Here is a 15,394-nt window from a genome sequence, read left to right as displayed (position 1 = left end):
CAGTTTCCATTCCAATTGACAAAAGAAAACAAAGTTTCAAATCCTATAGTTTTTTAAATAATGCAAAATTTCACCTGGCATATGTTTTCTAGGACCACATAAGAACATCATAAGCCAAACATGCTTACTTCTTTGTTTCCCTTAATAATTTCCACTAGCAACCAAACCAGGCATTAGAACCAAGAGCAAATGTCAATCAAGCTCAATTGAAAAGCATGAACTCTTTGTTTTCTCTTCCTCAATTCTGACCACGACCACAAGCAACCTGATCTAACCCCAATATTTGTTTTAAGAATTGAATTGAGGCAGCCGCAGGGCAATATTATCTAAGTATTGAATAGATTAACCTTCAATTAATTTCCAAATGAACCCAGGGAAAAGACTGTACATGGTAAAATATCTGAAACCATTATTTTCCACAGCTTTATACCAGTCCGTGCTTTCTATTTGGCAGACACCATCTAGCTTTAAACTTACAAAGCAAGAAAAAGATAACTTCCAAGAGATATGTAGCTCAACAAACCACTGACCAATCAAACAATTGATGTTTGGACATTTCCCTATACCTATCCATAATATAGTGTCTCCAAGCATGGTTGCCACAGACTACAAGAGATATGTAGCTCAACAAACCACTGACCAATCAAACAATTGATGTTTGGACATTTCCCTATACCTATCCATAATATAGTGTCTCCAAGCATGGTTGCCACAGACTTCAAGAGATATGTAGCTGCGCTTGAGAGCACTTTTAACTAGAATCAATCGATTACCTTTCAACAAATATTGCTTGTTCCATTACTGTTTTCGGGTTCTCATGGATCGACTCATACAGATATTTTATAAACGAGCATCATTTCGATCATTAGAATGAGAACCCATCACGCTTAGTTACAGATTTTCATTCCCAAATCAAATTTTAATAAACAAAACTTAGCACCACATATAATCAACCAAGCAAAAGAAATCACATTTAAAAGCTAAAACCAAAAAACAAAACACACTTAAATCACTCAAAAATACCAACTTCAAAACAAAACCCCAAAAACTCAATCTACAAATACTCAACCAGATCGAAACTAAATAAAAAAAAAAACCCGAGACAAAAAAGAAAACCCACTTCGAAAATGACATAAGAACCAAGAAAAGGAGAAAGGTTGATAGAAATTACGAATTCTTTGACGATGCCTTTGTAGACTAAGATAGGGACAGCAATTCCAAAGAGACCAATAAGAGCGAAGTTACGACGAGTCCAGCGAAAGTTGTGCTCAAGAGTCTCACGAGCTGAACCCCAGTCCTCGATAAACTTGTTCTTGTTTGCTTCCATTCCTCCTCCCATTTTTCCTGCGCTCTCTGATTTCTTCTACTCTCTTCCCTTTCCGGCTCAGCTAGAGTTGATCGTGTGGAAGGACTGAATGAAGCCTGTCTGGTTTTTTTTGTCTTTGAGGTAACGGGTGAGATGGGAAGGGTTTGGGTTGGTGGACTGGGTTGTCTATTGAGAACTTTGTGTGAAAATAAGTGGGCGTCGTTGCTTTATTACAAGCCCAACTTAAATTGAGCTAATAATAAGAAATGGTAAGTTGATAAACGTTGCTGCCGGTAACAATTTTTTTTAAAACTAATTTACATGTAAAGTTCATTCATAAAAAGTTAATTATTTTTTATATTTTATAGTATTATAAAAATAATTTAGAAAATAATTTTTATTATTTAGTTATACCATAAAAATAAGTTAGAAAATAATTTTTTGATGTTTTAATTTATTTTCTCAAAATTATTAAAAGAATAGAGACCAAGATTTTAGAATGATGAAATTAAAAATAAATTATTTTAAATAAAATAAATAAAAATTAAAATAATATGAACCAGATAAAAAATAAAATAAAAAAATTATTTTTATAAATTATTTTAAATAAAATAAATTTAATAGATAAAAAAATCTCAATTAAGAAAAGGATAAAAAAGAAAGTAATAAAAAAAAATAAGAACTAAATATAATATAAAAATTAAATTAAATTAATTTAATGGAATGAGATTATAAGAAAAAAAATTCAAAATAAAATACAGAACAATCAAAATATTGATAATTAAATTAAATATAATTAGTAAATAATATGATATTTTTTATAATTTTTAAAAAGTGTATTTTATCTATAATATAAGAAATTATTTTTTATAAAAATCAAGATAATTTTTTTCTTAATTATAAAATATTTTTTATTAACCAATTTTTTTAATGATACACGAATAAAAATTTAAAAAATATTTTTTAAAAATTTACTTTTTAAAAAATAAAATAAACAAAATTCAAGATTTATATGATATTGATTCATATATTTATAAAGTTTCATAAACTTATAAAAATTTGTTTAATATTATTTTATTTTTTATTTTTTAAAATATATTTTATAAGCATGTTCGATTTTAATTAATTAAATGGATAAACATGCAATCAATTATTTACGACATTTAAAATCCAATAATAAAATAATAAATAATTGAAAGAAGTTCAAAATTAACAATGAAAAGGTTCTCGAGCATTAAAAGGGTGTTTAGTTTTTAATGAATAAATCCATAACTCCTGATTAAAAAACATTATTATTGTTAAGTTGTTTTTTTTTTTTATTTCCATCAGCATGAACATAACTGTAAACATCAATTTCAATTATATGGATTCTAATATAAATTTACATTGTAAAATGATAGATCAAGTGATAAATTATTAGAAGTGTCAATGCTACTTTAAAAGAATAATTGAATTTAATTATTTACATCACCTAAAATCCAATTAAAAGAATTGAGATAAAGCAAATTTGTACAATGAAACGGTGCTTGCGTAATCTATACTGGAAGGATGCTTTGTTTTAATAAACAAGTCCATAAGATTTGATCAAAAACTCCATTATTCTTTAGCTGACAGTTTTTTTTTTTATTTCTCGTACATTAATTTCAAATATTCAAAATCTAACACAAATTTACAGGAATGAATAAAAAAAATTAAAAAATATATTAAACAGAAAAAACTAAAAAACATAACTTAAAAAACCAATCCATAAAAAAAATTCGATTAAATCGATTAGAATATTTAAAATAATAAATAGATTTAATTTGATTTTATAAGTCTGAAGCTAAAAAACCAAATAAAAATTAATTAAAACTGAATAAAAAAAACAAAATGAATCAAAATTAAATTCATTAAAAATTATAAAATAATATATTTTTTATTTTTAATATAAAATAATCAAACTAAATCAAAACGACCAATTTAAACTAATTCAATTTTAAAAAAAAAAAAAATTTAATTATTATTTTAAATAAAAATAAAATTAAACTAAAAATAACCACTTCTATGAATTTGCATAGGACACAATTTGATGTGTAAATTTATTTTAAAAAATTATTTTTATGAACAAATACTTTAAAAGAAAAAGGAAATTGTATTTTTTAATACTTGCGAGTAGTTATGATCAATTTAAAAGCAAGATATAATTAGCCAAAAATAATATAAACTAAAAAATGATAAATGATAAACCATTTAAATCTTTCTAGTCTTGACATGCTAATCAGTCACACCAAACACGTCACACAATTAAAATCCACCGCATGAATATAAGGTTGTTCTAGGTTTTCAATTCTTAACAGCGCTAACCCACCCTTCCCCAAAAAAATAAAGGAAAAAAATAATCAATGGCGTCTAGGGTTTCTCTGAAGACAAAAGGCAAGAGCAGCAGCGGCAAGGGAGCAAAAGGCATGGAAGAGAAATCAGCGTTACAGTATTTCAAAGAATGGAGCACCTGGTCATTTAAAAAGGCCAAAGTTATCACTCACTATGGATTCATTCCTATGATTATTATCATTGGAATGAACTCTGAGCCTAAACCACAGATTCATCAGCTCCTTAGTCCTTTCTGATTCCAACCCAGATCGTAGTTTCTCTTGTTCTATCATGGGTCTGTGCTTATCTTTCGAATCTACATCTTTCTGAGCAATGGGGTTTGTTAGGTTTGACTGTTTTATGAGGGGGTTTAAACGTATGGATTGATTAGTATAAATGTTAAAGTTGTGAACTTTGGTATGCTGGTTTATGGATGGTTTAATTATTAGTATGAATGTTAAAGTTCTGAGCTTTTATTCCTCAGTAATAATTGAGTGATTTAACGATTAACCATGGTTGCTATTTTATCTGTTATACTCTTTATTTTTGCTGGTTTATGTTCCTGATTTATTCTTTGTTTCTTGATGGATTGATTGATATGTGGAACGGATCACTATAGTTCTATAATGAGCTTAGTTGCGGGCATTCTGGGTACAGCTGAGAGCAGAGGTTCTTTCTTTCTTTTTTTGTGGGTGTGTTGGGGGGGGGGGGTTGCAAACTGATAGATTTTATTTTTTAAATTATAGGAAATTTAATAGTTCGACTGATAGTAAGCTTGATTATTACAAAAAAAAATCCTGAAGTTTTATGTTCTAAGTTAGTTAGCATTCATTAGATATTTGGGAAAGAGAGTAAGTAATCAAGACGAAATTCATGACAGCATGGGTTTTTTTTCTTCCTTTCATATTTTGTGATTTTTCGATTGCTGTCCTGTCAAGTAGGAAATGCATAATTATAATAGAAAATTCTTTGGGGGAATTTATGATTTGTGGTGTTGATAGCTGATAAAGTCCCCCCACTTCTACCAAGCAGAGCTGCTTAATTTTGGTGAGAGTATTTCAAACATTTGACAATTGTGTGCTATTATCTTTCAGTGATGAATTTATTGAACCTGTATGGACTATGGAAGGATTTACATCTATATTACTTCTTTAACCTGAACCCCACTTAGCAACAGTAGGATAATCAAAGGCTGTTTGTTTTACAGATGCATAGATTTATCCATGTGGAGAATCAACTCTTATGCATAATGTCTTATGCATTAGGGATTCTCCTCTGCATTGTTGTTTTAACTTTTGTTGCAAGTTGAACAAATTGTCATGTGGCAAGAGATATATCTTATTTGTAGAGTGGAAAGTGCATGTTTGTTTTAGCTGTGTATTTCTATTTGGCTGCTGTTGTCTTGAGGAATAGGAATACCTTAAACTTTTTAGGGCTCACCAGCATCTGGTACGATTACTGTGGATCTCTATCTTGAATCTCATTCACGCAATTAGATAACATCAATGGTTTTTCTTCTTTGTTGCGTGTGTAGTTATCAGCTTTCAGAATTAGTATCAGGATCTACAGTACTTAATAAGGACATTTCCTTTCCCAATGATCATCTGTTTAATAGCTCCATGCTGATTTTGTTGATGATTCCTTTTGTGGCCATGGAACGAACTTTGTGTAGACCACAATGTTTGCATATGGAGGTCGTGAAAGAGAAAATCAAATCATGCATCAGGCGTGATGATTTTTGCAGTTATGAATTAAAGAGGAAAGAAAGCTCAATGAATTGAATTACTTAGATTAAATTCCGTAAATTTCTGTTTCTTTACCTTTCTCTGGCCGGGAAGATTTTAGGCAGATGTATATCCAATATTACGTGTGTTTTTGACTTGGTTTCTAGGAAACCTGAACAGATTTGTACAAGTTGCATGCATGCCGAGGAGAGCTTAAAGTTCCAGAGAGTACAGAATTAATCAGATCCGACCTATTTGAATGTTAGCTTTCAATTGGGTCTAGCTGTGGTTTTGCTTCTCTGTTGAATTCCTTCGATTGTTGTTCATGGAGAATTTGTATTCGATTTTTTGAGGTCATCAACGTTTGACCAATCCACACTGGAGGGCGATGAGTAATGAGAAATTGAAAACAACAATCCCACTCTCTAGCATCAACCCATCGGATCTTGCTTTCAAGATGGTTGTTTTGGTTAACTCGGTGTCTCAGTATGTCGAGAGAAATTATGCTAGTTATCAGCATACTGAGAGAAATTATGCTAGTTATCAGTTTCTACCGTGCATGATGCATGTAGAATAATTGTCTATATATATATATATATATATATATATATATATTAGGGTTTCATGGTATACACATATTCATCACACTTGGAATAATATAATAATGATTTTATCTTCACAGACTAAATTATTAGACTAGTTATTGGGGGTAATATGATTTTTTTCAAGGTCTATTAGTTATTACTGTATCATCAAAACTTGGGATTTTTTTTATATTTTTAAAGTATTAAATTACTTTTAAAAACAAATTTTATATAATTGGTATCTAGGATTTTTTTAAAATTTTTACTTTTTTAAGCATGATAAAATAACTATGTTGTCCATAAGAGTAAAATTTATTTAACTGGTATTCTAGGATTATTTTTTTTTGTATTTTTCATTCTAGTTTTTTTTTTTTGTTATAATCAAATTAGTTGATGAGCATTTTGGTTATTTTGGTTTTTAGTTAATATAAAATATTAATTAAAAAACAAAAATAATTAGCATATATATTGCACAACAGGGCAATCTATTCCCTATAAAGCATACGATGGATTTTGACAACAAAAAAAAGAGCCTTTTTTGATATTATTGGAATCATTTTAGTGTCCTTTATCTCCCTAAATTGGTATTGTTGGAATCATTTTAGTGGCCTAGCTTATTGATTTTTGTTTTGGTGCTTGTGATCTTTTGTTTTTGTTATTTTTTTTTTGACCCTTTAAATTTTAAAAACAACATTTTAATTTGTTCTTTCTTCAAATATAGTTTCTATTATTTTAATTATTATTTGTTTTGTTTAAAATAATTCATAAAATTAATTTTTTTATCTTATTTTTTAAGTTTTTTTATCTATCAAATTTGATCCTTATTCTTTTTATTGCTATTTGTTTTATTTAAAATATTTTTTTTACAACTTCATTCTTCTTTAGTTTTTTTCCTATCAAATTTAATTTTCATTCTTTTTATTGGTATTTTTTACTTTAAAAAATTTATTGAATTGATTTTTTTTGTTTAATTTCATCATTATTAAATTAGCTGATAATTGAGTTTCATGATTAAGTTCAATTATAAGATTTTATAGGTTGTAAGTTTGAGGGATCAACCCAAGTTCAGAAGATCTGTTTGAGTTTGCTTTTATTTTTTTATTTTTTAAGTTTATATTTTTTCAATTTCATCATTTAATATTTATTTAATTAGAGATTGAGCTCTGTTATTTTTTTTTACTAATTTTGAAAATAACTTAAATTATCTCATGTCTTTTTATTTGTTGTTCTTTGTTAAAATTAGCTCTTTAAAGGAAATTTTATTTTTACTTGGATTAAATTAATTGATCAAATATAAGTATAAGATGCTCACTTTATGATATTTTATTTGGTTTGCTTCTGAATTATTTATTTGAGGTCACATATAGTTTCTTTCAATGTCGTCATGCAACCTTAACAAAGAAAATTTTTTAACGCAAAAAAATATCTAGACATTACCATTATTGATTTCCAGTACGACCTCGCCAACTTAATGGTTTCAAAAGCAACCTAGACATCTGGCAAAAGCGTAGTTTGACTCGAGATAAATATTTAAGATGATATTTTTTTGTAAATATTGAGATAATAATGTACTGTATCAATTCAAGTTACCTTGACAATCCACATTCCAAATTATGGTATTATCATAACCTAATGAAAAACAAATTAAAATAAATAACAAAACATAATTTTCAATAAACTCAATATCAAATAAAGAAATTGAAAAAAAAAATACTTGAGTCAACTTGAATTGATTTATCAAACTCATATCCCAGATTCAAAGACTGAGATAACCTAAAAGAAAACAAATTAAAATAAATTATAAAATTCAATTTTTAATCAACTAAATATTGAAATATAATATTGAAAAAAATTGATTAAAAAAACATATAAAACTAAATAGAGTCAACTCAAGTTAATATACTAAACTTGTAATCCGAGTTATGAGATTAGGATAACTTTATAGGAAGCAAATCAAAACAAATTATGAAATCGAATTCACAATTAACTCTATTTTTATGCTGACACTGAGAAAAGAAACGAGAAAAAAAAATTTCGAGTCAATCAAGTTAACACGTTAAATTTATAATCCATGTTATAAAATTGAGATAATCTTATAAAAAATAATTAAAAATAAATATGAAATCTGACTTAACATTGAAGATAAAAATATTTTTTTAAATATAGACTATAAAAAGAAGGCCAAAACAAATGAAAAAAAAAACACTATTAATAGTGTTTTGTTAGTTAATGTTAATAATTCAAAAGAAAAAAAGATTAATTCATTAAATCATACTTGCATGTTACGCCGGCACAAGCACATTGACGAGTTGTGGCCAGCAAGCCCTCTGCCAGGTAACGGAGACCAATTTGTTAACTTATCATGTTAAAAAGTTTCATGCCGTTCATGTAGCGGCCTTTCTGTTTTCCATTTTTAAGTCAATCTATCGTACACAAATCTATCCAACCTTGATGGGCCATGTTAGAATACATTCTTTCAAAAAGAAAAAAAACTAATAATTTATGTAATTCACTTTAGTCCTTAGAATGTCAAGAAACAAGTAATCTAGTCCATCTTGTTTCAAAAAGTATTAATTAGCCTATTTGTTTAAGCTTGATCAATGACATCTTCTAAACTTGTTAGTTTGATGCCATTTGTCTGCCTTTTTTTTTTATTATTATTATTATCTTTTATTTTTTTAGTCTACTTGCATCATAGCTATATTTGTTATTTTTCTCAACATGTAAAAAATTTTTAAAAAGAAGTATTTTAAAAATAGCAACTATTAAATACGTGACACCTCAACACAAAAAAAATTCATTAAAAAATAATAAATTATACGAGGATGGTGAAATGAAAAAGATTAATTAATAATTCTTTTAAATATTATTAGGCAAGCTTTGTTTGAATGTTATGGTGGTACAGGCACATTGATGCTAGAAATTTATTTATTAATATATTTTGTTAAATAATATGTGTTCATGCATTACGTGGATTATTTTTTATTTTTAACTTAATTTCTTATACATAAAAAAATATCCAAAAGGAAAATATTATCTACACAATGTGAGAATAACTTCATCAATTAATTAAAAAAACTATATTTTATATCTAATTGCTTTAAGTTTGATGATTGTGAATTCAAGGAAGAATTAAGTATTTTGAAAATAAAAATAACCAACACAATAACAATGAAAAACTCACATAATTTTTTGAATAGGGACTAAACTGTTTGTTTTTTAAAATACAAGGACTAATTTAAGTTATTAAAAATAAAAATATAACAGTAAGAATCATAAATAAATGGAACTGAAAATGGTAATTTATATTTCTATGGGCTCTTCTTTTTATCATCCTTAAAAACATGACCTTTTTATAGACTGGAAATATTAAAAAAGACTACTGAGAAAGGAGGAGATAACGAAACCCAGAGAGTCTGTAATCTGCGAAAACACGAAAAAAAGAAGAAGATTTTTCTCGCTTCTCCTGCACATTCTTCACCCTACGATCCAGTTCATTCTCATGCAAACCAACGGCTCCGATCACATCATCTTCACCAACTGTGTATGTTTGATTCTTTCTCTGTTTCTCTTCCAAGTTGTGATTTTTTCTTGCTGTGTTTTGGATCTTCTGCTTTGTTAATCAGATCAGGTCCTGTTTCCTTAATGCTTTTTTGGTCACTGAGAAAGAGAAAAGTTTGGAATTCGAGCTGGTTTGTGATCATGGGGTTTCATTGTTGTGTTGGTTTTCGGGAAAGTGTGATTTGTCAGTGTCGATGTTATTTTTTGCTAAAAATGGTTGTTTCAATAATTCTTACTTTCTCTTAGATCCTGCTAATATAGTCAAATATCTGAATTTACGCATACTGTCTGGTTGAGTAGTTACATAGGTTAGGAGGGTTTTAAATTTTGTTTAGTTTTGGGCAACATGCAGCATTGAGTTCAACTACTGGAAAAATCTTGTGGTTGTGTGTGCATTTTTTTATCAATACTTTTTTTGGTCCAGAGTCTTAAGACTAGATTGATATTATTGAGTTTCTTTCATTTGTGCAGGTTACAGGAGGATTTTCTCTTCTTTTTTCTTTTTCATGTTTTAGAGAGCATATATAGGTAGGTTGGTAATCCATGTTGATTTTACTTATTCTGCTTTGTCATTAGAGGATTTTTCATTTTTTATTGCATGCTGCTTAGGCACTTTTTAATTTTTATCCTACTTATTTAAGTGATGCATGGATGCTCTGATGAAAACTTAACGTGTTAATGGTGAACAACTGGGGTGATAAATTAGTGAGCTAGAATCTTTTAGGTTACTTGATCCATGTCTATAATTATATAGATGACCTTAATTATTTTGCCTTCTGCTTGCTTCTACTTCTTGTTTTTTTGGGTGGGGGTGGTCTGTTACAGAAGAAGAATATGGTTTCTTTACCTAAACTACTTATGCATGTGTGAAGAAGCAAATGATACATGTTAATCCCACATCATTTTATAATTATACTGGTACATTACCCTTTTTTGGTTAGATCTGAACCATGATCATTATCTAAATGTTGATATAGATCTTTTTCTTTGTCATTTTTGAAAGGGTTTTGAAAGCCTTTTTGCATTATTTTTATGCTGTTTCTTTAGAATTGTTTTTACAAGGATGTTTAATCCTCCTTTTATTGACATTTCTTCTTTTTGAATAAATGTAAGAAGATCATTTCTTCATTGATGATGAAATTTATGATCTAGTTTTATGACTGTCTGTTAGGTGATTAAGACATTCAGATGCAGTCCCATCCTGAAGAAACTCTCTGTATGGTAAAAAAAGAAGCAGATTGCTGCACAGATTCCTGTCACACAGGTCATTTGCATAGCACTCATCAAGAACCCATAGAAGTTTCTTCCTCAAACGAGGATAACTCTCACGATACAGGGGATATTGATGACCCATCAATTGAAGATTCCTCGAAACAGTTGGTCCTTTATGACCCTGTGGCTAATGGTGCTGGTCAAATTGAACCTGTCCCTCAACCTATTCAGTTCCAGCATCCATTTAGAAGATATTCAGACCCGAATGTGCCTTCTAGAGTCTTGCCATCTGTAGGAACTTTTACTGTACAATGTGCCAAATGTTTTAAGTGGAGACTCATCCCAACGAAGAAGAAATATGAAGAATTACGTGAACATATTCTAGAAGAGCCTTTTTTTTGTGAAACTGCTCGTGAGTGGCGACCTGATATATCATGTGATGATCCAACAGACATCACTCAAGATGGGAGTAGGCTGTGGGCTATTGACAAACCTAACATAGCTCAACCCCCTCCTGGCTGGCAAAGGTTGCTGCGAATCAGGGGCGAAGGAAGTAGCAAATTTGCAGATGTGTACGTGTCCCAACCTAGTTGTTTAACTCTCTTTTATTGAGCTTGACATAATAGTTTGCTCACTTCTGCAATCTAATTTCACACATATTTTCCATTTTATGGAAACTTAAGCAAGAACCTTAAAGCCTTCCATGTTTTCTAAGAGCACAAGCAACTCCTCTTCAACTGTATTTGAGTATTATGTATTCTTCTAATGGTTGAAGTCTTAATTGATGATGAAAACTAAGTTTGTAATGTCATTTGGCTCCTCTTGTATGGCAAGCCCCCTTATGTCGCCCCCCCCCCCCCCCCCCTCCTGTCTTCTATCAGATGTAATGTAGTTTTACTCACTAGGCATTGTCCTCTTAATCAGTTTTCCCATTTTTGAATATGTACTTGTCTGCATCAAGATATCTAGCGGTCCCAATCTGGAAACTTGTGGTTGCTACCATCATGGTTTCTTCCATATATTCCTTGTGATTTCCCTTTCTAATTTTTCAGGTACTATCAATCACCATCAGGCAAGAGACTTCGCTCAATGGTGGAAGTCCAAAAGTAAGTTCACTCCTCTTACTTGAACATTTCTATATTGCCTAGGCCATGCCCCTTGTTTAACACATTTTAACCAATCTCTACATGTATGTAATGCTAGATAATCTTGTCGGTGATCCTTGTTTTAGGTGTTAAATCCCTTGATTTTGCAGGTACTTAATTGAACATCCAGAGTATATGACATATGGTGTCACTCTCTCACAGTTTTCATTTCAAATCCCAAAGCCTCTGCAGGAAAACTATGTGAGAAAAAGGCGTCCAAGTATATCAGCTTCATGTGATGATACTAGACATCTTCAACCCGGTGAAGGTTAGAAAAAGTCGATTTGCTTTGCTTGCTAACATGAAGTGAAAAGAATATTTGGTGAACTGGATTAGCTTTCTATTTCAGTGACTCGAACTTCCATCAATTTTAACTTTTGACTCATAGCCATAGATCTGAAGGAATTCAGTTCTGTATTTAGACTTGAGTAACTTTTGTCTTCACAGCTTCACATGTGCATGACCAAAGCATCTGAGGCAATTCAAATGAAATTTGCCTTTTCCCTCTAGTTCTCTATAAATTTCTGCACGTTTGCTGTAGGATTTCAAAATTTGCATATTTGGAAATTTCTCATTTTACTGTGTTGGTCAGGATATTTTAATCGATTTTTCTGTCTAAGGTTTTTGCCAGTTCTAACATGAAACAGATATCCAGTTATTTAAATTTTGTGAGGGCCAGACTATACAGATACCCGTGTGCTTTTGCATTCCAAAGAATCCTCGACTGCCATTCTTTTCTTACTTTTCTAATGGATTCTAGAATCTAGGTCAAATAATAGCAAGGTTGATTACATCGTAGTTTGAGTTTTACTTTGCTTGTGAGGTGAAAACTGGAACTCATCCGTTCAATATCTGTACAATATGTGGCTTCATTACAACAAGGGAATGCACTCTTGCCTCTTCATGCGAGCAGGAGTGTATTTTGTGGTCAACCCATGAACTTCCTCAACCTTATTCAGGCTGGATTGATTCTGCATTTAGATCATCTGGTTTTTGTGTGGTTCTGGAATATGAGAACTGCCTCAAGTGGATTGTTGATTGGGTGAGATAACCAATGCAGCCTATGTTAATAACACTGTAGAGAAACTCTTACAAACTAATTTAGTTTCTTCTACTAGTTTCTGAAGGTAGAATCCATACCACAAATTAATAAACACTTAGTGTTTTCTATTTGATTTCCCCATGTCCATGATTTTAGACAACCTGAAATGAATTCTTCAAGGGTTGGGTTGGTTACAACTTAAACTTCTGATTGATTAAGGGTGGCCCTGAGAAGAAATATTTGAGAACCTGTTGCCCAACTGGATTAACCTTTTGGCCTCAATGCTGACTCAACCTGCTAGGGATTTTCTTTTGAATTAAAGATAGCATTACTGATGTGAAAGCCTAATACTGACAGTATCCTTGTTTTACATGGTCTGGTCAAGGTGATTTTACAGAACTCCAGCTTGGCAAGCCTGCACTCTTATCTCCACCCTCGTCGATTCAGTCCTCTGCTTCTCCTTCTTTTGATCGACCAATAAAGAAGAAAGCCAGGACACAATCAAAACAGAATTACAGGACTGCCAATCCATTATGTAATCAGGATGGAGCGAAAGTTGAAGAGCTTGATCAATCTAGAAACAGTGGTTCCGATTTGTGAGGCTTGTTCCATATCCTTTTTTATGACCGGATGTTACAGTTCGTGTTTTGCTGTCATGTTTTGTCTTGCAATACTTTTATGTTTTTCGACCACAGGGTTCTGATGAACCAACACCAACAAGGCAGTAAAATGGGTCAGGGTGGAGCATAGTTGTTTTACTTTGTGCATATTAGAGGATTTCTGGGCTTCTTTCACCCTTAGAAATTAGAATCATATATTCTTGGCTGTTGATGGAGTTTTTAATTTGACCGGGTATTGTTTGTATCTCCATTTCTATCTTACAGGCATGTTTATTATTATATTATAACAAGCTCTAGATCATGCGGCCAAAAACACCGTGCTTCCTCTTCCATTTCACTGCGGACTCACTGTGTGATTTTTATATATATATATATTTAGTCATCAAACTTTTGTAAATGCCAATTGCTTCAAATTTATTAAGGAAAGATGGACTAGAGTGGAAAAAAGGCAAAAAGAAAATAGATGGTATTTTTTAAATTGAGTCAAAAAGACTACTTTCCGCGTGCTTTTCAAATTATAAACTTTTGTTCTCTTAATATCTAGAAAGTCTAAAACTTTATTATTTTTTTATTTCTTGATCTTTAATTTAAGAGGAGAGAGAGTGATTGAATCATGGTGAAAGAGAAATAAAATTTCAATTGGCATTGATTTTAACTATGAAAATTATTGATTTTGATAATAATTTTAATGATAATAAATTTTATTCAATTAGAAAAGTTTAGTTTATGTGTTCCTTGCCTACTCGAGTTCCAGAAGTTTTTTGGAGTTCAAGAAATTTTTTGGTTTTAAGTTGGTTTTTGAGTTTTTGGATTGGTTACAGGTTATTTATTTATCAAGATATTTATTTATTTATCAAGATATTTATGATATTTTTTAAGTTTTTGGATTGGTTACAGGTTACTTATTTATTAAGATATTTATGATACTTTTTATATATTTTATGTTAAACCAAGTTCAAAATTATATTTTTAAACAAAACAAAATTATTAGATTAGCAAATAACATGTTGCTTATTTTTAATAAAAATTAAAAATAAATAAATAAAGAGTGGATAACGTATCATGTGCCATTTGATATTGAGAAAAAAAGTTTAATGTATGGATTGTGTCTCGTTTAATAAATCAGATACATGTTAGTTTATAAATTATTTTTTTATTTGATGTATTTTCTACTCCTTTAACTAAAAAAATATTATTTAAACTAGTTTTTGATTTACTTCGGGTCATATTCTCAAGAAATTATAACTCTTGGTTTAATTGAATTTTTGAGTCTAGAACTAGATTGTGAACATTCCAACTATAAATAACTTCAAAGATAAATTCTTAAATCATAAGAAGATAATGAATATATTTCATCATCTCATGACATGTCTTGTAAGTTTATTATCATAGATATGGAGACCATTTCTGATTGATTATCTTATCTTAAGATTATTTTGATTGATTCTCTTTTAAATTTTTTTTATGACATGGTAACAACTCATTGATCCATGGAACAAGCTAGTTCAGCTAGCAAGCCACAAAACCTTGAGCCCAGCCCCATGTGCCTTCCCTGCTAAGCCCATGATCCTCATCTTGCAGCTAGATCGTGGATTTGTTCTGCTACAAACACATGAAAAGGCGATGATACAACACATACAGGTATAACTTTGTGATTAACTGATTATATATATCAGGTAGTTTCTTCCCTGGGCTAACCATAATAAGTTCATTAGGAAATTCAGCTTTTTGGTTACAAAAGACAGGAGTGTCCAATGAAGCATGAACCTAATTGGAAATCGTTTGTAGGTTCTTATGGCCAAACCATAAATCCATAACTGGAAGCTCTGTCATATCAAGCTCGTCAGGCTG

At 30.2% G+C, this 15,394-nt stretch overlaps 1 protein-coding gene across 5 annotated transcripts; it reads left to right on the top strand.

Moving 5' to 3' along the window:
* The first annotated feature begins 9,295 nt into the window (after positions 1-9,295).
* On the top strand, positions 9,296-13,839 carry LOC105122530 (methyl-CpG-binding domain-containing protein 2-like). Of its 5 annotated transcripts, none has more exons than XM_011021674.1 (7): positions 9,296-9,507; positions 9,996-10,052; positions 10,696-11,308; positions 11,789-11,842; positions 11,992-12,149; positions 13,321-13,338; positions 13,375-13,839. In XM_011021674.1, the coding sequence occupies exons 3-7, from the start codon at positions 10,713-10,715 to the stop codon at positions 13,521-13,523; spliced, it is 975 nt and encodes a 324-aa protein (XP_011019976.1). In that variant the 5' UTR covers positions 9,296-9,507; positions 9,996-10,052; positions 10,696-10,712; the 3' UTR covers positions 13,524-13,839. The 5 variants fall into 5 exon arrangements, with proteins under 5 accessions (XP_011019976.1, XP_011019975.1, XP_011019974.1 ...); XM_011021673.1 differs by having other exon boundaries at positions 9,297-9,507; positions 13,309-13,338; XM_011021672.1 differs by having other exon boundaries at positions 9,297-9,507; positions 13,321-13,839.
* Positions 13,840-15,394: the final 1,555 nt, after the last annotated feature.

Source organism: Populus euphratica, unplaced genomic scaffold, assembly GCF_000495115.2.
Source record: "Populus euphratica unplaced genomic scaffold, PopEup_1.0 scaffold20.1, whole genome shotgun sequence".
Lineage (NCBI taxonomy): Eukaryota > Viridiplantae > Streptophyta > Magnoliopsida > Malpighiales > Salicaceae > Populus > Populus euphratica.
This window is presented reverse-complemented; position numbering and strand designations above follow the sequence as displayed.

Bases quoted from the DNA above. Each gene is read 5' to 3' on its own strand.
- LOC105122530 (XM_011021670.1), top strand. From the start codon at position 10,713: ATGCAGTCCCATCCTGAAGAAACTCTCTGTATGGTAAAAAAAGAAGCA. The intron at 11,843-11,991 runs GTAAGTTCACTC...TTGATTTTGCAG, and splicing joins TCAATGGTGGAAGTCCAAAA to GTACTTAATTGAACATCCAG. The intron at 12,150-13,308 runs GTTAGAAAAAGT...GGTCTGGTCAAG, and splicing joins ACATCTTCAACCCGGTGAAG to GTGATTTTACAGAACTCCAG.